General features: G+C 41.9%; 3 protein-coding genes across 11 annotated transcripts; 2 read left to right on the top strand and 1 right to left on the bottom strand.

The window, feature by feature from the left end:
- The first annotated feature begins 2,119 nt into the window (after window positions 1-2,119).
- Window positions 2,120-4,740, top strand: HSBP1L1 (heat shock factor binding protein 1 like 1). The gene is given in 5 exon segments (XM_064705140.1): window positions 2,120-2,310; window positions 2,407-2,473; window positions 3,348-3,442; window positions 3,677-3,689; window positions 3,692-4,740. Coding segments are annotated over 5 exon segments (294 nt in total). The 5' UTR covers window positions 2,120-2,265; the 3' UTR covers window positions 3,766-4,740.
- A 1,979-nt stretch (window positions 4,741-6,719) lies between these two features.
- Window positions 6,720-15,738, bottom strand: TXNL4A (thioredoxin like 4A). 2 transcript variants are annotated; one of them, XM_064705138.1, is made up of 4 exons: window positions 15,670-15,738; window positions 15,357-15,530; window positions 7,977-8,080; window positions 6,720-7,292 (listed from the first exon to the last, which is right to left on the bottom strand). In XM_064705138.1, the coding sequence occupies exons 2-4, from the start codon at window positions 15,507-15,509 to the stop codon at window positions 7,121-7,123; spliced, it is 429 nt and encodes a 142-aa protein (XP_064561208.1). In that variant the 5' UTR covers window positions 15,510-15,530; window positions 15,670-15,738; the 3' UTR covers window positions 6,720-7,120. The 2 variants fall into 2 exon arrangements, with proteins under 2 accessions (XP_064561208.1, XP_064561209.1); XM_064705139.1 differs by lacking the exons at window positions 15,357-15,530; window positions 15,670-15,738 and adding an exon at window positions 14,026-14,103.
- On the top strand, window positions 15,730-27,038 carry LOC135444040 (probable 2-ketogluconate reductase). Of its 8 annotated transcripts, none has more exons than XM_064705131.1 (8): window positions 15,730-15,849; window positions 17,035-17,124; window positions 17,403-17,644; window positions 19,760-20,144; window positions 21,383-21,554; window positions 22,374-22,552; window positions 23,292-23,388; window positions 26,858-27,038. In XM_064705131.1, the coding sequence occupies exons 3-8, from the start codon at window positions 17,450-17,452 to the stop codon at window positions 26,892-26,894; spliced, it is 1,065 nt and encodes a 354-aa protein (XP_064561201.1). In that variant the 5' UTR covers window positions 15,730-15,849; window positions 17,035-17,124; window positions 17,403-17,449; the 3' UTR covers window positions 26,895-27,038. The 8 variants fall into 8 exon arrangements, with proteins under 8 accessions (XP_064561201.1, XP_064561200.1, XP_064561197.1 ...); XM_064705130.1 differs by lacking the exon at window positions 26,858-27,038 and adding an exon at window positions 23,763-26,851 and having other exon boundaries at window positions 22,377-22,552; XM_064705127.1 differs by lacking the exon at window positions 26,858-27,038 and adding an exon at window positions 23,763-26,851.
- Window positions 27,039-27,048: the final 10 nt, after the last annotated feature.

Here is a 27,048-nt window from a genome sequence, read left to right as displayed (position 1 = left end):
TTTTATTTCATGTTCTTCATACCAAGAAGACATATTTAGACTGAAAGTGACTAAAGTCTAAGCTTTTTACTGAAAGAAAGCAGCATAGAGCATATTGTGGAATGGAAAAAGAATTTGTTGTCAAATCTCTTTTGCTCCTTTCTCAAACCTCCTCAGGACCTGTTTTTGTACTCACTGCCAAAATGAACTTATTGTTATCCTTTTAGTAAATTAAGCATTCTTATTGCATTAAATACTCCTATGGCACTGGTGGTTTACTGGTTCTCAGCTAGCCCTTTGCTTTTGAAACAAAACAAAGCCAAAGGGTCTTTGCTCAGCTTCCCTTAGCCCATGGGTGCATGCCCAACATGGACTATGCTTTTAAACTATGGGTCATCTTACATCCCCAGATTTCAGACCCTGGAAATGTATGCAACAGCTCAATTCAGAACTTCTAAGCCCTCTGAGAAGGAAGAGACTGGAAGGCAGAAGAGCAAAACCAAGCATGCTAGTTCTAAGTAAATGCATTGCTAAGCAAAGTCTACTTGGTCCTATCATTTGTCTCTTCTATTCTTAGGTTTTCTGAAGTCTGGAACTTTTCCATGACTACTTTTAGCTTTAAAGACACTTCTATTTTTATTTCCTAAACCCAGCTGTGCACTCTTGGCCTCATTCAGCTCCAGATCTGAACTAAGAGGGCCATTCACATCATCTGCTGAGCCCACAAAGTAAAAGAACCAGACCTTTGAAGGGGGAAATGCATGGCAAATATTTTTCAGTCTCTTTCACACTTTTAATTGCCTGTTCTTCGTTGCTGTGCCAGCTGGATATTATATTTTTTTTTTCTGTTTTGACCACACTGACCTACCTCACAAAAATGAGGAGCTAATTACAGAAAACCTTTTATCAAGTCAGGCTTGTTTTCAGTTGAACCCTAACCTGGCCATTGCTAAAATGTGGCACTACAAAGAAGTAGTGGGATTCCTGTGAATTGGTTGGCTATATAATGCTTGCTCCTCTGCATTTCCAGCTGCTTCTTTATCCTTGCAAGCTCTTCACTATGAATATGACTCTATGGCTTTGTTCAAGATAACTGGGCACAAGCAGACAGAGCCAGTTCTACTGCCTCTGGGGGAAAATACTGCTGCATGAGAGAGAAGCTTTTGTAGCTCTTCTGGAAGGAGGAAAAACCAGGAAGACTATGGCTGTTATCAGAAGTAAAAATGCAAAAATACTACAGTTTTAGCTACTACTACTACCTAGCCTTAAAGGAAAGAATATTTATTATCAACAAATAAACAGGTAAGAAGCACCAATTGTTCCTTATTACTTATGCAATGGAACAAAAAGGCTGTATGGTTGAAGCTAGTGGCTGCATACAAAAGCAAACTCTATCTACATGCATAATATTGTTCAATTTGTTTATCTAGAAGCTTTCTACAGCAGTGATACTGTTAGGACATTCAAGCTTTGCAAAATGCGCTTGATATTTCTTTCTACAACAAGGACTACCTGCAAGAGTGGGAAAAAATAAGGCTGAACAGAGAAGCTACAATTATGGGAAGCAGGTAGCAATGCGGAGATTTGCTTTGATGCCAGAATTTCACCTCAGAGATTAACACACCCTCTCAAATGAGGTGGGGAAGGTCAAGAAGGAGAACAATTAAATTTATTACGAAAGATTCTAAGTGGTAGGCTTACAGCAACTGAAGTAATTCCCAGCTCAGAAATTTTTTGTGCATGAAGACACATATTTGGCATATCTAGCATATGTAATTACTCAAAGTAATTGACTAAGGTAATTTATTGCCTAACAGTGATACGCTCCTAACCATACAGGCACAGTGAAATGAAAACCTCTTCATTTACATCAGGCATCCAGAAGAAAGACACCTCTGTAATAGATGAACTGGGAGCTCTTTTACACTGTGCAGCCAAAAGCCAGGGATGACCTAGATGCTGGTGCTGCAAGAGGCACCATGCGCCTCTTGCTGATGCCTTTGATGTTGTCTCGCTCGGCATTGCAGTGCAAGGAACTTCAACCACCACGGTATTTTTACCACTCCATTACACAAAACTAATTGCACGGGAGAAAAGGAAGGAAACCTTTAAAAAAAATAAAATTGTACGACCTCGGCATCCTTACTTAGTTACTGCCGCGCGGAACGACGCTTTCTCCGGCAAACACAGCACTGGCAGGGAAGGGCCCCCCGGCTGCCCGCGGAGCGCTGCGGGCGGGGCCGTGCGCGCCGTGCCCGCCCCGCCGCGCCCGCGGAGCCGGAGCCGATGGCGGCCGCGGAGCCGCCGGGAGCCGCGGAGCTGCCGCAGCTGGTGAGCGGGTCCGGGCGGGAGTCCTGCTGGGGGTGCCGTGCGGCCGTGGCCCTGCCTTCTGCTTCCCCGCTGTTCATTTTCCCCCTTCCCCCCCAGGCGGAAAATCTGCTCTGCCGGCTGCAGGAGAATTTTGAGGCTCTGACGGAGAAGCTGACGCTGAGAAATATCCTCTTTGGAACGTGGGATGCCGCGGCTGGGTTCGGGATCGCGCTGATGGGTGCGGGCGGGCTCTTTGCTTCTAACAGCGGGGTGGGCTTCTCCCGTAAACATCAAATTAGCCCGGGATGTGTGCCGGGGTAAACGCCTGTGACGTACAGGCACCTGACTTACCCCCGCCCCAGCCTCTTTATAGATCACTTTTTCTAAGAAGGGAACCCTAAAAAGTGTTTCACTACAAGTACCACGGTAGTCTCTGTGCAGCAATTCTGGCTTTCAAGTAAAATAAACATCGAATTATGTGTAAAGATTCTGAAGGTGCATTTAAAAAAGCATCCTTCTCCAAAAATGCAACTCAAACGAGCCACGGTTTAAAAGCAGCTGTTGGCCTGAGCATGACAAGGTGAGCCCTCAAAAGAAGAAAATCAGACCTGAAGGGCCTCTGAGCTTTCTTATTACATGTGCTTACAGAAACTACCTGTGCTTTCTGAAGCATTTATTAATTTATTTTTTTTCCGAAACGTGACCTTGCAATAAGCGGCTACTTCCTGAATAATGTTTGAGTAGCACTCATATTCTAATTCTGTAGGTTACCTGTATGGTATCACCTAAAAGAGTTCCTCAGAAAGAAAACAGTCACACAGTTCACTCATGAGTATTTGCAAAGGCTTTTGATACTAAGAATTTGAATGCTTATCTGTTGTAAGAGAATGAGGGATTGTATTCTAACAATACCACCTTGTGCATGCTTCATCTTACGTTAAGCATGAACAAGTAAAAGACTGACACATCTGGAAGAAAGCTGCTTGTTCTTCTTACAGAAGAAAAGACTTGTAAAAATGTAGAACTCTTATTTATAGAAGTTATCTTTAACTTTTTACTGGAAGAAATGGGCGAGCGCATCAATGACCTTGAGAAGCATGTTGCTGACCTGATGACAGAGGCTGGGGTAGAAAACAGTGATGAAGAATTGGGAGTAAAGACACTTAATTAAGTTTTTCTGTGGTTTATGCATTTCCATTTAGTTTTGAGTGGTGGGCGAGTAATGGTGTTTACGCATTTAGTGTACCTGCATTTTCTTGGATTTGAAAGTGTACTTTTTAAAAAACATATTCAATATACCTTGGATTTATTTTTTTTTTTTGCCAAGAGACAAAGAACGTGACCACTTTTACAAAACAAAAACTGCATCTTACTGCCTCTGTTCCAGCTGAGTGCAATATACAAGGGGGCAGTGCTATCTCACCCCAGGTGTGTAAACCGAGGCTGTCCATTCATAGGGAAACGTGTGTGGCTTGAAGTGTTGCTGGCCACGACTCCTGCCCCTCAGCTATGATGACCTAGCTGAGGATGCTTGCTGGTGTCAGTTTACGTACCTCTGCTTTTAAACCTGCTACAGCTTCCCAGTGTGGCTTGGAGCACACCCCTCACACACACTCACCACAAACACAGCAGTAAGCTATAGTCAATCACTTCGTAATAGAAAATGATACTACATATCAGGATTCTGTTCTGGATTTTATATCTGTCTCATGCACATGCCAGCCCCCTCCCTGATGGATGGCTGACTCTGTGCTCTCAGTATTTATGAGGCAGCACTGCTTCCGTGTGCTATGGATGCAAGTGATGTTGTCTTCCTGTTGTTGCACACTTTCCTGATTCAAATTGAGACACATGAATTCCTCTTGTCATTGGAACTTCTTACACAGTGAAAGACATGAATGTCTGTCAATATTCTGAAGTAATTTAGGTATCTATTCATTCTGATGCCTTTTGCACAAGGTATGCAGTAATTTTCAGAAATGCAGAAAGACAACCCACAAAGATGTATTTAACAGTACAGAGAGAGATATCTTCCTATCTCCATGCTGAATCACATTAATGAATAAATCATTAACCTACTTATTCACTGTACCTGTGCAGCACTGAAATGAGGATGTGTTTGAGGAAGACTAAGGTAGAACAGCATAGCACTGACTCCGACACTTTCCAGTCTAGAGTCACCCTGACAAAAAATGTTTAAGGAAAACAAATGTATTTGTATCATGTCATAACAGAATCTTGAAAAAAAATTTAACTATTGTCCCAGGAAAAAAATAGAAAGCTGGGTTTGTTCATCTAAGTGGGACACTATTTCCTGGAGCTGAAAAAGAACTGTTAGTTTCAGAGAAGGCAAAGCCACTGTTTTGGATAAAAAACTGTATTCTGTAGAGTGAACTTATCCAATCACAAATGTTTTCAATGAATGAAAACGTATTTATTTTAATATTAAAACAGTAAGATTTGTTGCCTTTTTAACTTAAATGTTCTTAGAATAAGCCATTCTGTACTAAAAAAAAATGGCAGTATTTGTAGGCTACAACTGCTCACTTGTTACTCTTAGCACAAGCCCACACAAAGCTGTGCAAACCAGTGCAGGTAACATCACCCAGGTATTTATATTGTGACAATTTCAATTATTTAATGTTAGCTGTTTTGATGAAAATAGTTTATTTTATTTAAAGACCTGGAAATAGGTGAGGAATTCTAGTTACCAGGCACATCCAGAAGAAGAAATTGGTAGTCAGAAAACAGGACATCTGTATTAAATTTAAGGTGGTTGTATACCAAAACATAGGTACTCTGCAGGGAAGATTTAGGTTGAATTGTAATGGGAACCTTTTACCAGAAATGCAGAAACTGAAGCATTGCCAGGTTAGCAAAATACCTCAGCTAATGAGGGAGAAATGCTTCTATTACAGCCTTCATTAAGATCAAGAAATCATTCCAATTAAGGCTTTAATCAGTGTAGACTTGCACATACTGTCAGACTGGGGGGAGAGGTTGGTGTGCTGGAGGACAGGCTGGAGAAGTGGGGCAACAGGACCTTGCTGAAGTTCAGAATGGCAAGCTGGGCAGGTGTAAGGGGCTGGCTGGCACTGCTTTGCAGGAAAGGGGTCTGGAGGAAAGGTTGGCTGAGTGGGCAGGGTGCCTAGGTATGAGCACAGAGTAGGGCCAGCAAGTCATTCCCCCTCCATTCACCTGCTGGGAGACCACAGCCACAATATTCTGTCAGTTTGGGGGCTGCGCGTTCAAGAGATGCAGTGGTGTGAGGGAGGTGAAACAGCCACCAAGATGGAGTGGGCTACAGCAGATACAAGGTTTGAGAGAAATCTCTTAGTCCAGCCTAAAGAAAGGACTGTGGCTTTTTGCTGCCAAGCATGACCCCATGGCAGAGCACGGGGAACAGACTCTTGTTGAAAGTGTTGTACACCAGGGTTACTCAACACAAGCTGAAACATGGAAAATTCCAGCTAGGTGCAAGGAACATCTTTTTCACCTATGAAGGTGTTCAAACAGCAGAACGGGACTTCCAGAAAGGCTGAAGAATCTCCATCCTTAAGAGAACATGGAATCATCAAGGTTGGAAGGCATTTTGAAGATCATCTAGTCCAACCAGCTCAACACTGGACATGATCCTGCACAACCTGACCATGTGGAACCTACTGTGACTGAGAGGCTGACATTCCCTTCTAACATAAATTATTCCAAATCAATAACCACTCTAAACCAGATTAACTTCAGCAGAAATTGAGACCCTTTTGTTTTACTTTCTTCACCCTTTCTAAATCCTCTACAACACACTTGGTAGTAGAAATAATTCTTTGGCTTGTAACAAACCAGGTTTCTTCTTTCTGGAGAAGGGAGCTAGCCTGGTTTGGTTTTAATTAATCCTGTAAATATGCATGTATCAGTTTAAAAAACAAACAAACACCCACACAACATCAACTCCATTACCATAAAAGTTGGCAGAAATGCAAATGGAAATTTCAAAAGCTATGCCACAGTGGAATCCAATCAGAGTCTCCCAAGTACAAGTGCATTTTGGTATACTGTTAGGCAAACTGGAGGTCAAGTGACAGCATGGCTTTTGGTTTCCTTAGCTGCTGTCTGCAGCCAGCTCCAGAAGTGCGACTTTGGCACTGCAGAATTCACCAAGTGCTTCAAAGTGAGTGCCCAGCCACCATGGAAAAGGAGTCTGGCACCCCGAGTCCATTAGGCTGATGGGGGGGTGGTGGTGAGCAAAGTCACAGGAGATGTGTTCTGAGTTCTGTTAAATACTAATAAATGCACCTTGTTTTATTCACATTTTTAGTGGATACAGGGGACTAGTATGATAGCAAGGAAATCCCAACAGAAGTCCCAACAGACTTGCACCCAATGCAGCCATCTCTACTCACTGTCAAATTTCATTAGCTGAAAAAAAATCAAGGTGAATAAGTGGAACTCACTTTATTCTTTAAAAACACTATAGTATAGTTTTCCTAGATACTTGTGTAATAAAAGCAAATGAAACAATTTAAAATGCTTTTTCTGCAAACAGGCTTTTTGTGTACAAAAATATGTAATACCAAAAGGACAACAAAGGAGAGTCTTTAAAAAAGAAAACCCCAAAATGCAGCTACAATATTAATGCAGTAATATTCAAGATAGTTCCAGGCTTTAAGTTTTCTGCTTCTCAAACAGAACTCAAATATTTTAAATCATTCAAATTGTGCTCAATATTCAAGGACTTGTAGGGTTTTTTTCTTTTAATTTACATTTATGTACACACATACACAGGAATAAGTGTAACTGGACATAGGATTATGAGAAAAGGCAGCTCAAAGAAACATCAATATCTGTATTTAGTGGAATAATCTTTTGGTGATACCACCAAACCTCGACCTTTGCGGGCTCCTCTATAAACAGTTTCTATAATGTCAATCATCTCCTGCTTATCTTCCATTGCCCAGTTGATCTTGTTGTTATTACCTGTACCTAAATCAATCATGATGTGTTTGTTCCTTTAAAGAGGAAGAACAAAAAACCAGGTTAATGTGGTATTATAATTCAGAAAGAAATCTTATACCCCACCCCAAATGCTTTGTAGGATCAAAGGAAGCCCTTATAACATAAACAGGCTTGCAAAACAATCATTACTCCTCTCATTTAAACTGCCATTTTACTGCCAATTTTTAAAGGAAGAATAAGAACTCCTAAGATGCCCCCAAAATGGTTACTCAGTGCCATTATCCTTCAGCATATTCCTTATTATTTATATTTCTTTCCCACTACTGTCTATCTCCAGAGAGACTTTCATGCTTGTCAGTAGAACATTTTATCTCATTAATGTAGAAACCTTAACTCCAGAAAAACCTTATTACTTTTGATTTATCTTGAAAGCAAGTTTGGCAAGCTTGACTGCTATGTTACTACAGTATTCTCTACAGAAAGTTTGAGATTTAAAACTAAGAAAAATGGATAATAAACCTGGTTTTCACTATCATTAATTTACACTCTACTATCAAACACTGTTACCAGGCTAATTGGAAAACAAGCCATTTTCCTATAAAATCAGTTTACTCTTCTGTAGAGCAATGTAAATATAGGCATCAGTGTGCCATTATGCATTTGGAAATGATCTGCTGAGACACTGCATTTGACAAACAGAAAGTTTAAATGAGTTACATTCCAGAACCATCACATACCTGAAGAAAAACATGACAGTACAGGGATCATACAACTCGTACATCTTGTTAAAGTCTGGCACTTCAGTGATGTCCACAAGATAAATAACAGCAAAGTTTTTAACCTAAACAGAAGAAAACAGGAAATACAAAAGCTGTATATATTACCAATTAAAAGGCATAAGCTTTCATTATTGTAACATCTATTTTCCAAATTATTAAGTCATAAAATCAGAATAAACAGCCTTGCTTTTATTTTTAATCACAACAACCAATTAACATGGAAAATATTTTTCAATAAAGCTCAGAAGCTCATTTCACATCCAGTGTAAACTGGAAAGATACTATGCTAAATCAAAATCCAGAGAAACAAATGCCCTTTATATAGAGCTGAGAACTCACAGTGACATGCACAGCTCTAAAGAAGCAGAATAGTTGCTTTGTGCAAGCCAAGCTGACACATTTTGCCTGTGTCATCAACTGCTTATAGACTTCAGAAAATTAATGATCTACAATGCCCTGGTGCCTGCCTCCAAGCATTCTTCCCCCTCTAAAACATCCAATTTGTGTAAAATTCTAAACTTTTAATTTAATTTAAAAACTAGTAGCTTTTGCTGAGAGGTGCAAAGCTAAAATTTAAAAGTGCAATTGCTAAAGAAATAAGACCTTGCTGAGAAGCTCATGTCTGGACAATTCTGGTAAAACTGGCTTTCACTTTGCAGAATTACTCAGATGCAAAAGAATCCCTCCCCTCTAGTGTCACAGTCAATGCCTTCATTTCTGCAAGAAAACCATGGCACATTTTTGTTTCCTTGATGTAGCATACTTGTTATTAAGTGGAATTAGGGGAAATTTTGGTTTCTAAACTCAGCTCATAAGTGCACAGTAGAAATTAACACACTCACACACATTACATTCTAAGTCAGAATGCACAAACTATAAGGTAGATTATCAAATGCTTTTGCACTACACCAGGAGTCCACAATTGTGTCTCCCCATCCTCAGTTACCTGCTAACACAATTTTGGTCCCTCCCATTTGGCTGCCCAGAATTACCAGCCTGAGGTTGACACACATGGTCTAAAATCTATGACGAACGCACTGTTCGTGACAGTGCTTCTCACTTGTTAATTTTTTGCTATCAAAAGTCTGGAAATGCTATGATGAGTATAATATCTGCCTGATGGAACAATATTTTATTTTAGTTCACAGAGCAGGATTAGTTTGTATGAGAAAAATATTGTGTAGCTTGTACGTAGACATCCTAGCAGGCGCTTTACTGAGAAAGTATGGATATGGTTATTTACAAAAAAAAACCCTCAGAAGCACAGAGTAAATAAATTTTTATGGACTTCTGCTTCAAGACAGTTTCAAAGTTATAAAAAATAATCACACTTCAAGAATGCATGTAAGCATTACTAGCAAAGAAAGTAAAAGCTCTTCTAGAGCGAAGCAGCATTTAAAGTCTTTACTGAGCTTTTATGGAGCCAGTTATAGTCCTAGGTTCAGTCAACATTCCAATGAAAACATCCCTATGTTCTAAATCAGGCAAGAGGTAAAGCCTTGCAAACTAAAAGTCACAATATCAAACTCTCTGAAGGGATCCTTCACACCCATTTCAATTTTACATTAAAGACTTCTAAGAACCTTAATGGGATGTTGAAAGGCAGCTCAATTTAGCTGAGAAGTGACTGAAGCTAGTCCCTGGTGAGCCCTGGCAGGCAGTTGCGGGGTGGTTGATCCTTTTTTAAGAAAACAAAACACCTGAGGAGCCATTTTCATTTTATCCTATCATTACTTCTTCCACCCTGCTGGCATTTTTAGCAAAAACACCTTCACTATGTGGGGGAATTTCTACAACACGCTCAGCAATTTTGACACAGCACACCATCTCTGAACAATTACTTAATTTGGAGCTTGCAAAATTATTTTAATAAAATATTCTTGGGATCTGTTTTGTTCAGTGAAAGATTAGTCCGAGGAGATTTACATGTTGCACCAGAATACCACTCCATAAGCACTCCTAAACCAAAATTTTACTTTCAAGAACTCTGTACTCCAAATAGTAATAGAACAAAAAAAACTTTTTAAAGTGTCCTGGGGTGACATTATGATGCTTGTATATCCCCATTCATCTGTTCTGTGCCTTTAAGACCGGCTCTGAAGAGTGGAAGTTTAGTTTGGGTTTCTCTTATCAGGGACACAGAGGAAAGCGGTACATAAGGCTGTTTTTTACTTCCAGCTTCAGCTTGCTGCTTTTGCTTGCTCTCTTTTTCTGCTCTTGCTTCTGCTCTGCTTTCTGCCTCTGCTTATTAGCTAGTTTAGCTAAACAGTCCACATTGCTTCCTGGACTGTTTCTCCTCTCCTGTTCCTGTGACCATCTCGAACCTGCTCCGGACTGGGACCCGGGAACACCGAAGGTTCGGCTGCAGCAGCTGGCCCAGCGCCAGAGGGACTGAGAACAGAGCAACCACCCCCGAAAGAGACTTTCTGATTTTGCCATCTTTCTCAAAGCGGTGTCATCGGGTATTGTTCATTTTGTGTGCTGGGGAGTGCTGGGCCAGTCAAATAAACAGGTTCTTTCCACCTCTCTCCGAGGAATTTTTTCCTGAACCGGTTGGGGGGAGGGGCCGTGTGGATTTCGCTTTCTGGAGGGGCTCTCCTTTGCAGATTCTTTAACAAATTTGCCCTAAACCAGTACATAAAGTCAGTTTGATACTATATGCATTTAATTTAGTTGAGTTGTTGCAGAACCAGGAATGCATGTCACTAGCGGTGCTCATCAACAGCCTAGGATTTCATACAAGAGAAACAGACTATAAAAGTCTTAGTTTGTTACATAAATCTTACTGAAAAGGAGTGGATCACTCAAATCCCCTTTGCAGAGCACATGTGCAAGTCATCACCAGGACCCAGGCATCCAAGACATTAAATAAATCTTCCTTCTCTGACCTACTTTCATAGAAGTGAAACTGATGAGAGTCACCTGCTGAAAAGCTCACATTAAGTCTGAAGCAGAGCTTAACGCTGGACTCAAATTTTAATTCAAAACTTTAAAAGCTGCTTTGTTCTTTACCCCTCGCTTTCCTAATTTCAAATTTGGCATGATCACCACTCCAAAACAAGCTAGCTTACAAGCACATTGAATGAGGGTGTGCTCTGTTGGGTTTGGGCACCGGCTGCCAAGGACAGCAGCAGGAAATAGGAATTCAGGCCTAAGGAGGGACGAGACAAACACATGGAGAGGGCGATGCAGAAGAACTGCAGTGGCCTATGGAATGTTTAGGGGCTGGGCAATTTAATGTGCCAGGCTGGGCAAGCTGGTCACCAAGAGGCATTTCATTTCAACACAAGACACGCCTTGCAGAGACTCAGATGTCTCTTTTTGCACAGTACTGACCAGTTTTAGAGCCTGAAGAAGCAGCTCCTGTCTCACACACAATATTGGAAGCCAAGACAGCAGCAGTACAGAGCAGCATCTGAGCCAGCTTCACACGCAGCCAGCTCTAATTCCCAAAAAAGCTTTGATTTAAGCAAAAACAGGGGAAGTATTTATGGGCTCAGACTGCTGTGGATGTGCACAGTTTGTGGAGACAAACCAAAGGCTGACCTCTCTCTGCTGGGATGTGAATCCATTGCTCAGACAGAGCTGTCCATTGAAAACCTACATTCCTGTACAAAACCAGCTTTGCTACCCTGACAAGGCAGTGGTTGCTGACAAGTTTTCTACCTGATTTGTGAGTTGTAACTGAGGATACAGTATGAGCACCTCAGAACAAGAATAAAATACAACTCTAAACATGCAAATCCAAGTAAATACAAGCAGTTGCAGTAGTTACAAGGGGGATACACTGAATTTGTTAATATAAATCAAAATTTTATGGTAGAGACAATATGAAAAAAACCTTGTGGTATTTTAGAAGTTAAACATATAATAACACAAGTTTACTCTGAAAGTGCTTAACCTCATAACATACACTAAATACAGTAAATTTGTTGCAGTAAGTTAACTGCTTTCTGAAGAAAAAATCAAAACTCTAGTGAAACACCTCCTTCAGGGCAGCACCTCACTTGTGCAACAACTGAAGATAAAAGCATTTTCAGAGACAAATATTAACTACTTCTGACACTCCTGATTTCTCCTACCTCTCTTTTAATTCAAAACTCTCTCTGCCTTACCAGGCTGTTGGAGCTGCTGTTCCATGGGGACAGGGCAGAGTAGGAGACATAAGTCAAACAGCAGCACAGATTCAAAACTGTGTGACCTGTTTTCATAGGTTGGGCTGCAGTTTTGCTGGTTTTGCCCCTTCTCCCCAGTGATGGCAGTTTCATAGATCAGCCCCATCAATCCACGTGGCTGAAGATGCATGTAGAAAACCCAAAAGTACATTACTGCCTGGCCACTGTTCCAGGCTGCTTGAGTACTTCACAGAACTGTCTCTGCCTGAGGACTGCTATGAAATCTTCACACTGAATGGCTCAAGACTATAAAGCAGAGGAATCTGCAGGACTTTTAACACCAGATAAAGATTCTGTATCCTGTCTTCACATACTTGCTAGTAAACAGGAAACACAGATGTAGGAAAAATCACTTGCCATGGGACTCATTTGTCCTCTGAAGTTCCCCTCCCTGACTTCTTTAATTAACAATATCCTTCTGAAAAATAATTAAATTCATTCCTACAACATGAGATTGACACTATGATGAATGCCCAGGATGACTGACAAAAATCGTGAAGTTTCTTAAAATTTCTGTCAGAGGTAAGTAATGCTCCTGTTTTTTCAGTTGTTAAGATTTCAGCTGCCTTTGAAAAGCAAACCTTATAGCCCAAATATCTAAGGAAATCTGGAACATGATCCAAGATTCCACCTTCTCATCTTTCTAATCAGTTTCTAGACAGTGTTTTTTCTGTTTAGAAGAACAAAATACTGCTTTACAGTCAAGAAACTTGCAGGAAAAAAATACAGGAACAGAGACTAGCATTTGCAACAAATGACTTGAACTGAAGGTAGCTGGCAGACTTGCATTACTGAACTGAACAGAGCAAGTACAAACTTGAAAGTCCGTACTGGTGATATTTATTTGAACTTTTTTCTTGCTAATTATGCTGTAAGTTTAGGTGATAAATTTCTAGGGGAAAAGAGAAAGATATCGTACTGCCAAGAGCAGCACTTACAGCTAATAATTTTGAATACTACAGACATCAGTAAATGGATTAACTTCGCTCAGCTTTTAACTACAAACACCAGTAGCTAAAACACCTATATGCTTTTTTCACAGCTACCTCTTTCCCTGCCCCACCTTCTTTTCCTCTCTCATTTTTCATGTAACCTTAGCAGAAATGCAGAGGCACAACTAATGTTCAAGGAAAACCCACAGCTATTCACACTTCTGATTATGGTTAAATAAATGAACAACATTTGAAAAATCCTCCCTAAACCCAAACTGATCCAATACAACAGCTACCTCATTTACACTATTCACTCATAAATAAATAATTTCTTAAACAAGGTGCATTAATTTAGCAAACCAATCCCTGTATTTCAGGGGATAGGTTTATAATTATGAGTTCCCTTTAAAGAAAAGAAAAAAGTATATTTTTAGAAAAGGTCATTAAGACAAAATTTGTGAAACTCAATTCTTGCTTCAATCAATGTTTGATTGAAACCCTGACAAAGCAAAAAAAAAAAAAAAAAATCCAGCATCTTACAATTATGATTTGTTTTGACGTTCAGTGAAACTTTGCTTCTTTTTCATATAACACTAGGGGAAGAAGTCAGCTGCAAGGGGAGTACATTTCAGTGAAAATAATCTACTTTGTACTTTCACATAGCATTCTAGTTTCTCTTTCCACAAATAACTGAAAAGAAAACCCTGTTCTCCTATCATAAAATATGGATAAATATTACTGCTACCCAAAAATATGCTGCAGTCTAAAAGAATATCGCACTAGGGCAACAAATGTAAAATACAGCCACATTGCCTTCAGACGTAGCCTGCAATTATAAACCATTAACATTATGTATTATTCTCTAGAATAAACACCTAGACAATTGGAACTTTTACTCACTCTTTAAAACAGCAGAGATCCAAACATGGCTTGTAAGCAAGAGGATGAGGTAGGATCTCCCCATTTAATTTGCCATTTCTGCAGAGGGAGATTTTTAAATAAGAAGTTACTTTGTTCTTTCTTCCCCCAGTCACCCCTAGCTACCAACAGGTCTGCCAAATTTCCAAGCATCCTGCCACAAGTCCATACTAACAGTATCTGAGCATAACACTCCCACCAGGCTGAATACAAAACAACGGTATTAAAACATGTCACAACTCTTTACTACATTCTAATACTGCATTCCTAACCCCTGTGGGGATTTTCAAGACACAAGATATTTAAGAAAACTTCAGAAGGCAAAGTAAACCACAAAAACAACTCCATGTCAATCTATGCAGCATGCACAGAACTTTCTATTAAGGCAGCAAGTTCTGGATGCTCCATTCCTGGCAGTGTTCAAGGCCAGGCTGGATGAGGCCTTGAGTAATCTGTGCAGGAGAGCAGGAGAGTTGGAATGAGATAATCTTTAAGGTCCCTTCCAAACCAAACCATTCTGTGATTTCTATGATAGCTGACACCTTTTCCTACCCAAGTTACCATTTCTGATTCAGATATTTTTGTTTCTTCCTTCATGTGGTTCAGTTAAAGAGCTGGTCAATATTCTACATCTATCGTATGGCAAAATCTTTAGCAAACATATGAAAAGGTAAATTGTAGCTGATTGTGTATCCTAACAGTCTAATTTTTCCTATCTATGTGTCTTTCTTAAGTAAGTGATCGTCTGTTTTTAATCATTCAGTTTCCATCTGAAAACAGCTGTGGGGTTTGGCTCTTAAAATTTAATTCAGTCCATGCAATTCAGCAGAATGCTACTGGTGTCCATGGATAACATCACTGACAGATTAATATTGCTAATAGATTAATCAATACCATCCTGCACATTTTATTGTCTCACCATTTTTAAGAGCCAAAATGAAAGTAACTTTTCAAGCTATTCAGATGAAAATCTAAAGGTACATTTCCAGCATGAAGGGAGAGTGCTGCGTTACCCGGAGCCGCAGCAGCCCTAGCACCGAGCACTGTTTCTGCCTGAACGCCGATGCTCCCTCGGTGACGGGTTATTGACTGGCAGCACCCTCGATTTCCGAACACCTGCGACGCTCTTTTCACCCTCCCCCAGAACACTGCAAACATCAGAGCACTCTTTAGGAAAGTGTGAAACCACACAACTTTCCCGCTGCCTCCTAAAGCTGGGATACCTGTGCAGAACCCCGGTTACAAGCCGCCCCAGGCTCCAAGCAAGCCATGGGGAACACTGAGCTCAGAAGGAGCAGAAAGATCTCGTTTACCTTCTCGGCAATGCTGTACAAGACCTCATCCATCTTCATGCACGTGGGGTCCCAGTCGTGTCCGAAGCGGATGACCACGACCCGGTCCTCCTCCGACAGGATGGCCTGGTCCACCTGCCACCCATTGTGCAAGTGCGGCAGCATGTACGACATCCTGGCGGCCGGCTGGGGAGCCTGCGGGACGACAGGGAAGCCCATGCAGCTGACAGCCCGAGTCCTCCCCGGGCCCTCCCGCGGCACCGGCGGGCACCGAGCGCCAGTAGGGAGCCCCCCCCCGGCCCGCCCATCCCGGCGCGGCCCGTCCCCAGCGCACCCCGCGGGCGTCCTCCCCTCAGAGACGCGGAGCGGCGGCGGCGCCGGCACGGGCGGGAAGCGGAAGGGCGGGCACGGGAACGCGCGTTTCCGGCAGAGCGCGGGTGGGAGTGGCGCGTTCCCGACGAGAGGAGAGCCCGGGGCACGGGCTGGGCAGGGACACCCGCGTCCCCTCTCGCAGGTGGGTTGTGGAGCTGTGCCGAGGGGATCGGTGATGCCGGCTAGCACGGGGAGGGTGAAACAGAGGTGATCAGAGCCCAGATCTACTCTCTGCTTCTGACCGCTCTGATGTTGTACATTCCCTGTAACCTCCATGGGATTTGATCAAAGAGATATGCTCAGAGAAGCTGTGGGTGCCCTATTCCTGGAAGAGTTCAAGGCCAGGTTGGACCGGGCTCTGAGCACCCTGGTGTAGCGAAAGGTGTCCGTGCCCATTGTGGCAGAGGGCTGGGTCCAGGTGCTCTTTAAGGTCCCTTCCAGCCCAGCAATTCCGTGGTTCTGTGCTCTGGCTGTGGGAGGTTTTCTCAGTGTATTCCCCCACAGCAATGACGATTTTCATGCCCAGCCACTCCCAGACATGGGGTTCCATGGGCGCTCCCATCGCTCCGGTGATCCAAGTGCCACAACGGGAGCGCTCTGGGCAAACTCTCCAGTGGAAGTGGTCAGCAGCAAAACCAGCACATTCCAGCACTGGCTTCCAGAATCGAGCTGGCTATTGGCATAGGTCATCCCAGACCAATCTGTTTCCTTAATTCCACAGCAGACGCTCATTTGAAAGGTTAGCTTGCAGCAGGCAGGGACAAAAGCATAGTCTCCACTATAAAAATTCCCCACAAACTGCAGCCAGGGCCGTGGGGAACAATTTCAATTGGTGGCAAATAACTTTGCCCCATAATTGCTGAGCTCTCCAAAAGGTATCCCGGTCCTCGTCTTGCTTTATCACCTTTTTAGGACGTCCGGGGAGGGGAGAAGGAGTGGCAGCCCGGTCCGGCTGCGGACAGGGGCGGAGGCAGCGGGGGCGGTGGTCCCCGTCCGGAGCTTCCCTGGAAATCGCAGCCCCGGGGCCCGCGGTGTCCGGGCAGGGTGAAGGGAGCGGGGCTGGGCAGAAGCGGGTGTGCCCGGCCCCGAGCAGGAGCCGTGAGCTCCCGGCTCTCCCAGCTGCCGCGGGATCGAGCTGTGGAAGGCGCGTCGCCTGAAAGAAACCAGCCCTGGTCAGTGCTTTGTGGTTGTCGCTGAGGTGTAATTAGTCTTCTTCTTTAGAGAAGTTACTGGGAGGAATTGATCCTGGATCATGCAGGCTGTTAATTTTAATTGAAAACTGGGCTAGGAAAAATTACATCGTTTATTTTGCTATGATTTGTTTAAGTCCTAGGTGATGCAGCAGTGCCAGTCAACAAATCTGCGAGTGAGTGAAACTCCGCTGGAGGAGTGAGTCAAGCTCCACAGATGAAATAAGGTCAATTTCAGTTAGCATTGAAGTTAATACTTAAACGTATTTGCCCCGTTGTCTCAATCTAAGTCATATTTTCAAAGTTTTCTCTGCAATGGCAGGACCAGAACTTAGTACAGTTACCTTATATCAATGATTTACTACAATTATGACTGTTTACCTACATGGAAGCATATAGTCTTATGTAAATACAAAAGGAGAAGAGACAACTTTTAAAAAAATAGGAACTTGTTGATAATGCAGATGGAACTAGTCCAAACCCAAAATTGTCATATTCTTGACAGGTGTTACATTTAGCACACTGGACAAGACATCTGATAACTGAATAATTATGTTCAGGAGCAAAGCATCGAGTCTGTCAACAGTGATTGCCTTGATGTTTGGCCAGTCAAATTTGGCTTGCAAATTTTTTCATCCAGTTATTGCTTCTCATGGACTTTGCTGTCACAGAAGTGTAATTTACAAACAGAGGTACAGGATGCACCAACTTAGTGCTGGAAGACGAACAATAAACACTGGGACCAAGGTTGGTATCTGGAGAGCCCCCTTCCTTCTCTGAGGTTCCTCTAAGTGTTTTTAGTTTCCTGCTATCAGTGTGATTTTTTAAGATTGTACCTGGGGCGAGCAGAACACCAGTTGTTGGACCAGTGCGGCAGGCAGTGAATGGGTCACAGGTGCATCAAACACAGCTGGAATGGAATGTGGCAGGCTCAGTATGCCCACATTCGTTGAGAGATCCATCAACATGCCACTAGCCTGCTTCTAGTGCACCAGTTTGTTTATAACTAGACCTTCCTCATGGGTCACCTTTCTGCTTCTGAAGTGTAGGAAGTGCTTCCAAAGTGAAAGCAAGTCTGGCTCTGCCCATCATGTGTGGTGTATTGTAATAGAGCAGGAGGTGGTGATGAAAGCAAATGGAGTAATACGGTGCTGCCTCATTGGCATCTGCCAGTCACTTGATCATGTCTGGTGCCCAGTTTTCCCTGCTCAACAGCAAAAGTTTAGCTGCCCTCCAGGTTTACCAGATTCTGATAATTCATGAAGCTGGACAATGCCATCACAATATGACATCAACTCCTCTTTTATTCTATGCATCATTCATTCTGCAACACAAATCTAGTTTATCCTAGTAATGTTGTGTGACACTCTTTAAGAAATGCAGACTACACTTGGGGAAATTTGCGCAGTTTTGACATCTACATGTGGCTGACAACTTCAGTTGGCAAAAAAAAAATATGAGATATATATATAAACATGGTCTTCCTTTGCAATTTGGCTGCACTGTTCACCTCATTGCTTTGTTTGTGGTTTGAGAACCAGATAGTATTATCAGAGACATTGTGGTGAACTGCAGACCTGTCCTAGCATGGAGGCCCCTTCAAGCCCATGTCCAGGAGCTGACTGAAACTGCAGCAGAAATGCTCATCAAGCCCAGGATAAAATAGCAGTACTGGTGCCAAGATTGTAACCATTTAATAGACGTGGTTGGGATAAGTCTGAGTTTGCTCAGGACAAGGGTAAATATGGCTGACAAAAAATTCCAACTTACATTGACACCTTTTTGTCACAGGTTTGAGTTCTGATTACTCATAGAAGGCTTTTGTGAGAGGAGTGAAGCAGCAGGACACAGCTGGCCAGCATTGTGTGCCCAGAGTAAATCAGCATACTGTTGTGGAAAATTGTTCTGATTCAGGTAGCAAGACATCAGGTTTCTTGGATACAAGCCTAGGAGATAGAATGGGATGGAGATCAAAAGTCAGTAGAGCACAGCAAAAAGAATTGTAGGAAATTAGGCACAGCTATTGTTAAGATATGCAGGAAATCTTCAACTACCATTTTTGCCAATAGGAGCTCTAATTAGGTGTTTGGTTTTATGTGGAGCCCCTATCTTATTGCAGAGTGCATTTGCTGGAGTGCTGTAGAGAGGACTGGGCTCAAAACTCTCAGGGCAGAGGAAAGTTCTAGCATGAAGGACTGTGTTATCAGTGGTATCTCCTCTAGTGCTCTTCCTCACTGGTTCAGCACTTACGTGTGCTAAATTTTGCATGAGGTAAGTTCAGGTACAGATCTGAATGTTTAAAACACTGAAGGCAAGCAGTCTAACAGCTATCCAAGGGTGGCCCTTCATTGTGCAAATTTTTTAGACATAAACCATCCTTGACAGATATCAGAACCATCTGGGCCTCAGTGCCATCCTACATTACCTCAGGCTTCACCAACCATAACCAACAGGCAAGAAACTTTGATTAAATTCCTAGCAGCCTCTGTTTCATAGCACTGCTTATAGAAGGCATTGGTGAGTAAGCTACTGGAAAAGCTACTAGTTTTGTATGAAATCAGTATTGATTCCGGAGCAAAATGAAACTCTTTGAGAGGAACAGCTTGTAGGACTGGAATTGGATGTAAGAGTGTGGATATTCCTTGGTGTTATAGTCTAAATCAGCACTTGATAAAAGTACTTGGAATTTGTCTGATGTACCACACTAGTACCAAGTGCCTGTGGATTAAAAGCACTATTGAGTTCCATCAGTTTCCTGATCTATACATGTGAATTTAAATGATAACTTTTAAAGGAACATCATTGCTCCTTTCAGAGTGTTCTCCTAAACAAAGGAGTATTTCTTCTATTCCTCTGTTTCAGGTCATGGCAGAAGGAGAGTTGCCATCTGTTTTGATCCTGGATATAGGAGGAACTCATGGCGTGCTAGAAGACCTTGCAGCACTTTTGAAGAAACACTTTCACCTTATCACCATGAAAGAATTTCTTGGAAACAAAGAGGAAATGAGAAAAAAAATCCAATCCATTTTTGTGTTTGAGTGCAGGCCAACTATTGACCGTGAGCTTCTAGAAAGCCTGCCTAATTTAAAGGTGATTGCAAACTCTGGGGTTGGAGTGGATCACTTAGACTTGAAAATGATCTCGAGCTTTGGTGTGAAAGTGACCAACACCCCACACGCTGTGGCAGACCCAACAGCAGACATAGGAATGGCCTTGATGCTGGCCTCTGCCAGAAGACTAGTGGAAGGTAGTGTTTTAAATTTTCTAGGTCCTAGCTACTTCTTTGGCACACCTCACTTTTGCTGTGAGAGAGATGATCTTTCTGAATCAATTTTTGGGATGCTTTTACAGGGAAAAATTTTCAGAGGCCTTGACTTTCAGAGGCATCTACTTCTCCTATGTCTTACTTCTTTTTAGGGCAACAGTGACAAGAGTAAGGCTTTTGTCTAAATTTTGCTCTTGAAAGTCTTGTGATATCCTGTTTGGAATAATGTCTGGGGCTTCATTCTTCTCTGGCTGTTCACTGGGTGGGTTGTTTACAGCTGTGAAAACTGAATACAGAGTGTATCCAAACCGAGTGCCATCTCTTTCCATTTCCCCTTGAAAGAAGCATTAGGAGCTGCAGGAAGATACAGAGCATTAGTGGCCACATCTCCAACTCCAGAGCAGTAATTAGTATAAATTCTTCTTTTTCCTACCTCTGTGATCAGTTTGTCTAAACCAGTGGGTTGTATTTCTTGAAGAGCATCAGCATTATTTTTGAAATAGATGATAATCCTTTTGACAAAGCTGTTATAAGTTGTGCCAGCAGCATTAGTTTGTGTCCCTAAAAGCAGGTTCTTTCCCTGCTCCCTTGCTGAGCAATGCTTTTCTGGGGAAGGAAGGTGTCAGTAGAGACCTTCACAAGAACCCGCCTCTCTCTTCAGGGACTCGTGGTCTTCTTGTCACTGCTGCTCCACCCCTGAGCATGAAATGACATCTCTTTCCCAGTAATGTTTTCTCCTACTGTATCTTTTTGAACCTCAAGTTCTTTGTGTAAAAGGTCACTGAGATCCCTGGCTGAGCTGGAATTTGAAACCTTCACCCCTACTCAAGGAATGAGACTGGTTTGAGTTGTGATCCAGGAGAGAAATGGTGAGATTTCCCCCACTTGAAAAGAAGTGAAGTCAGTGCTTGCAGGTGGTTTCAAAGAAGCTATTTTTGAACTTCCAAGAAAACACACCATCTGTGGAAAAGTTAATTCCCCAAGGAGTTACTCCTTCTAGCACAGTACCCAGCCAGGATCCCACTGTGTTACACAGGCTTCGGGCCTGGGTGCAGGAATTGGCACTATCCAGGCCCTTATATAAACTGGTCAAAATCAACAAAAGTGTTTTGTAAGGTGTGCTCCAGAGCCCCACTGCTGTAATGGTGATGAACCTTTTCCTTCCCCCAGGCCTCCATTTATGGCTGAGTTGTACCCATTCAACCTGTATTTCCATGCAGGCTGCCACATTGCCCTGTCTCCAGACACAAAGTATTTTGCTGTTGACTGGCTGGGAGTGGAAGTAACCAGCGCAACACTTGGGATCATTGGGATGGGCAGCATTGGATACAAAGTGGCTCAGAGAGCCAGAGCCTTCAACATGAGGATCCTGTACCATAACAGGAACCAGAGGTAAAGGTTTCTGCATTTCTGGTTTCTGCAGTTAATTGTCCGTGAGGCAGTGACAGAAGCCACAGCTCTGCTCTGTCCTCAGCCTTCCTGTGCACTTGTGGCAGTTGTAAGCAATGTGACAAGCACCATTGTGCCACCACTTCCTCACTTTGGGTCCCTCCTGCTCCCTTCAGGAAGCAGTTCCCCCTGCACTTGCCCTGTCCTGGTTAGCCACTACCAGTTTGAAACAAGGACTGTGTAAGAATTTGGGAGATGTTGTCTAAGCAAACCAGGTCTTGTGCCCTCATGGTGTTCCCTGTCCTGTCAGACTTGTCTTCAGGCTTCTGGCAGCATGGCTGTTCCTCCCAGCCAGTCTCTTCACCTAGACAGAACTCTCATCACACTGGCGCCAATGACAAAGGCCTTCATTTCTCATGGATCTCTAGTTCCCTTTCTTTCACACTTCATTTCTTTTCAATCACAAGTTCTAACTGGCATGTCAGACAAGGAAAGGCTCCACAGGAATTGGCATAGACACAGGAGAGAAGAGCAGGGTCTGACTGCATCCCCAGCCTCCTAACCTGATCTTGCTTGTATGCTGTGCTTTCATATATACATCACTCCTCCAGTGTCCCACCACTCCTGTAGCCTCTTGCTCCCTCTAGCCCACATCCTTTCTGCATCCATTCTACCAACTGAGCCTATCAATGGCTTATCCTTTGTATTGGTCTCAAACCTCTCAGTTTTTGTGCTTTATGGAACTCTCCTAGGGCTGACTGTTTGTTAAACTCAGGTAGAAATAGTTGTTTCAGTTTGGGGATTTGTGCATTTTTTCTTCAGAAGAAAGGAGGATGAAGAGGCTGTTGGTGCCCACTACTGTGCAAAGATGGAAGACTTGCTGCAGCAATCTGACTTTGTTATGTTGGTTGTGAACCTGACTCCTGAGACTCACAAACTGATTGGGAAAAAGGAACTGGGGCTGATGAAACCCACAGCTACTCTTATAAACATCAGCCGAGGTAGGAGGATCTGAAATCACTCCAGATTGTGGCTCCACACTTAAAGGTCATGTTTTGTCTGATTGTGTTGATATTCCCCTCTCCAACCTCAGTCTGTGATATCCCTCTGTTGTTTGAGTCATGAAGTAGCTGGCAGTCTACAAATGTGTGACTTACATGGATCGTATGCTATGTCTTCAAAGGCCCTGTGGAAATTAGGGATGCTCAGCAGATGGTTGGTTCTCTTTGGCCTTATTCTAGAGACAGAGGGTTTTAGTGGAAATAACTGAAAGGTTTATCATCAGTGAGGGAAAACGGGGTACAAGGGAAAATATTAAGTAACATTTGGAGCAGTAGTGTAGAAAGGAAGCCTCACATGGGATGACAGCTCTGTTGGCACTGAATGAGCATATGAGAGAGATTATCAATAAACAAAGCAGAGATAAAAGAGTGGAAAATCTGCAGAGATTACATGATTTGTCTATAATAATACAGGAAGTGTCAAAATGAGGAAAAGACTGAAACTGGTCTCATCCCAGGAAAAATCTTATGCAGTGGACCATAATCATCCTATAATTAAAGGTTAAGAAATAAAATCTTTGATTTGTTTGGTTAATAATTATTAAAAAGGCTTTCTATTTTCTATGAAGATAAAGATCCTCTAGTTTTTCTCACTTGACCCTGGAGACCTTCCACCCCCCCAATAGGTAAAAATGTATTCATTAACTCATCAGGATATCAAGATTTAATTTCAATGCAGGTGCAGTTATTGATCAAGATGCATTGGTAGAAGCTCTCCAGAATAAGGTTATTAGGGCTGCAGCTCTGGACGTGACATACCCTGAGCCTCTGCCAAGGTAAAGAAACTTCTTTCCCAGTCTGTTAATCTGAAATGTTTTAAACTGTGTTCAAAGTGTGCTCATAATTTTGCTCTCACTCATTGTGTTAGGGCAAAACCTCAGACTGTCTTGCACAGTCATAAATAAACAACAAGTTATTCCCCTTTCCCACCTCTGATGGGTCTTTGCCAGCCTGACTCATGGGCCAGGCAATGAGCAAGATGGATGGAGAAGAAGAAGAAATGTGTAAGCAAGCATCCCCCAGCTTTGTGCTCGTTCTGTGCTTTGGTCTGAATGTGCTGTTGCTGAGGTTCAGTTCTTCACAACTAGCATGGGATAGCAGCAGAGTAAGTTCCTTGTGTAACACATTCTGTTCCTTCCATTTCTTCCAGAGATCATCCCTTATTAAACCTGAGTAACGTCATCATAACCCCGCACATTGGAACCGCAACAGTCCAGGCCATCCGTATGATGGCAGAAGAAGCAATAGCAAACATGCTGGCTGCTTTGAATGACCAGCCCATTCCAAGTGAAGTGTTTCCCAAATGATGAGTGCCAGATGATGCCACTAAATTTCCTGTGTACTGGAAAGCACTATTTCTTACCATTTTAAGCTGAATAAAAAAGTATCCTGTTCCTGCACTGCTCATCATGATGCTGCAAAACTGTCAGACTTGATCTGGTCTGTTACTTACAATTTGTGAAAAACGCCAATCACTTGTTTTAAATTTTTAAAAGTTTAATAGTAATAAAATGGTTATAAAAATAGTAACACAAATTAGAGCAATAAGAATTTGGACAATCAGAGTTAGGACAATAAAGGACAACAAAAGCAAAAAATTATGAATGTTTGGATGCTTTCCTCTTGAGAGCATGGCTCCCTAACAAAGGATTAACCCTTAAAAGCAATAGCCTGTTGCATATTCATATATCTCATACATGATCCATACATTCCTTTCAAATTAGAGATTTCTCTGGTTACTGTTAACTTCCCCCCCCCTTAATCCTGTTGGCACCTCAAAGACAAGAAGGAGGTAGTAGAAAGTGTGTATTTTCACATAAGGAGGCAATAATTCTTCTCTTGGAGATTTAGGTGTCTTGTTGCTGTTATCACTGTGCGAAGAATTTCTCGAGCTAGTTAGAAAAAGTATCTTATATCACATAGTTTTTATTTTAATACTATGTTATAGCCTAAAATTATATTTAACACACTACTGAAAAGGATTAATATAGTATAAATTGTTAACATAACACGTAAAATACCCATTTTAATATTTGCAAAAAGCCAATCACAAAATACACATTTTTCACACAATTAAAAAAAATAAAGTGGAACTAATAAAAGAAATTTGTTTCAAGATTTTAACTGTTATGCATTTTCGTATCTTCAGTCTGTTTCAGTGAATAGCAATGTTCTGTTCCCAGTTCTTGCTGGTGCATAATGATAAGCAAGTGCATCTGGCAATTTGTGTAACACTCTCCAATCCGTTGAAGATGAACGAGCATAGATTCCCTGCAGAAATTTGACTGTATCCTGAAAGACTTTTCAGCCAATATTCCAATATCCTATTTTTATATGAAAACATTGAAGAAATGTTCTTTAAATTGATCATAGGCCTAAGGTTTTCTAATTTAGGAAGAGCCCTGCTTCATCTACATGTGAAAGCAAAGCCAATTGTTGAAAAAGTGTCTTTATTTGTTATTAAGGTATCCCTTGAAAATCAAAGTAAATTCCAAGAGATTTAGTTCCTCTGTGCAGATACAAATGATGCTTTTATCTTTACTGGCCATGAGAAAAAAGTAGAATTACCATCGAAATCACATTGGTGAGGGTATAACCTAAAGCAAAATTAATGATCAGTCCTGACTTGCAGTCCAGGGCCAAGCTTCTTCTTACATTCTTTCCTATTAGCAATCAACAAATTCAGAAAATTCAATAAAATGGTTGTCACCTTCATAAAGTCAGGAAGATTTTCCATTATTTTGCAACATGGTCAGGCTCCCTGATGGGATGGTAAAATGAAGTTCTAGTGCAGGAAGTGTAGGGAGGTCAAGACATTCCATTGGAAATCCTAAAATAATACTAGCAAGGCAACAGAAATGCTACAGGATTGCTACTCCAAGATCTTCAGCTCTTGAACACTCCCCACAGCTCTTCCCAAAATTGCTATTGAAAATCGAAGGTAGCTATATATAGTCTGTCAAAAAAACCCAAAGTAACTCAATTCACAGGCCCTCTTGGGACCAAAACCAGATGGTTTGGGATTCTGAGGAAAAAAAAAAAAAAACAAACCAAAAAATCAATCCAAACAATTTAGAATGTGTATGTCCTTCTTGTAAAACACTTGCCTAAGCATATATGATTTTGTTATTTTGGTAATTTGCAGTAGGCTTAGGAAAGGGCTCTGCAGTCACTGGGGTCTTTTCAGGACAGGTGGCTGCAAAAAGCATTTAAAAATTAACCTGATAACTCAAAGTTCATGAGGAAGCTGTGCAATTTATTTTCATGACATAAATTTGGGACAACATTTTTCTAAACTACTTAGACAGGGTACTTTGTGATTTCAGGGTAGCAAAGGAGATATATATACTGCAAGCTACTGAGGATCTGAAACTAAGTAGTTAATGGCAAGTGTTGCGTTTTGAGCATGGTAGCAGCAATATTGCTGTGGTACATATTTTTGATTGTAATTCGATCCTAGTAGTCAGATTTATAACCACCCCCCCTGCATTTTGTATTATTATAGCATATTTTATTACCAATGGATTGTTCCTTTCCCCCCTGTGTTGTTTTTTTGCCCTGGTTCCTTTTGCCCTAGTTGTTGCTTTTTTTGTTGTTTTGGTCTAGTTGTCCATCTCCCCACAGACCTGCCCTTTTGTTCCCTGTTCCTCCTCCCATTGAATGTCAGTTCCTCCCCTTTCTCTAGAAACTTCCCAATCAATTTTGTATCCTTCAAAACCCCATTGGTTTGTTTAAGTTGTTCTCCTTCCCTGTAATCTCCTATCGGTTTAAATATTGTATCCCCCTCCTTGTGTTCCGCCGGGAGTTTCTCCCAATTGGCTAAAGATTGTATGCTCCCCTGGACCTCCCCTGTTTATAAGTTGGTGTATGGTTTTGATTCAGTGTATTTCTGTCCCTGACAGCTGTCTGGGGGTGGTCACTCTTGCTGACAGTGTTGGGAGTTAGTCGGGCAGAAGAAATCCGGCACGGCAGCATAATATGGAATCTTAGATCACGGGGACAGAACTTGTTCAGACTGATTATGTGAAAACCTCTGTGTATGTATGTGGGCAACTGTGTGTATAAGTGGTAGCATATTTAAAAGACCTGCTTGCTTGTCTTGGTTTTGTTATCTTCCTTTGTGGTTTACAGGATCTCTTGACATAAATGTCATTAAACAGGACATGGCAGTGATTATTCTTTAAAATGTCTGGAAATAATAATATGTGTTTCTTCTGACACTTTGTGTCTTTCTTCTTTGTGCAGATCATGGAAGAAGGAGAACTACCTTGGCTTTTGGTAAATGAAGTTGGTGGCATACGTGGGATATTGCATAGCCATGTGCCATTCCTGAAGAAACATTTCCACCTCATCACCATGAAGGAATTTCTTGAAAACAGAAAGGATGTAGGCAAAAAGGTCCAAGCAATCTATTTGTGGTGGCACAAACCAGTCAT

This window comes from Zonotrichia leucophrys, chromosome 2 (genome assembly GCF_028769735.1).
Source record: "Zonotrichia leucophrys gambelii isolate GWCS_2022_RI chromosome 2, RI_Zleu_2.0, whole genome shotgun sequence".
Classification (NCBI taxonomy): domain Eukaryota; kingdom Metazoa; phylum Chordata; class Aves; order Passeriformes; family Passerellidae; genus Zonotrichia; species Zonotrichia leucophrys.
The sequence above is the reverse complement of the archived record's forward strand: the minus strand, read 5'-3'. Positions and strand labels throughout refer to the sequence as shown.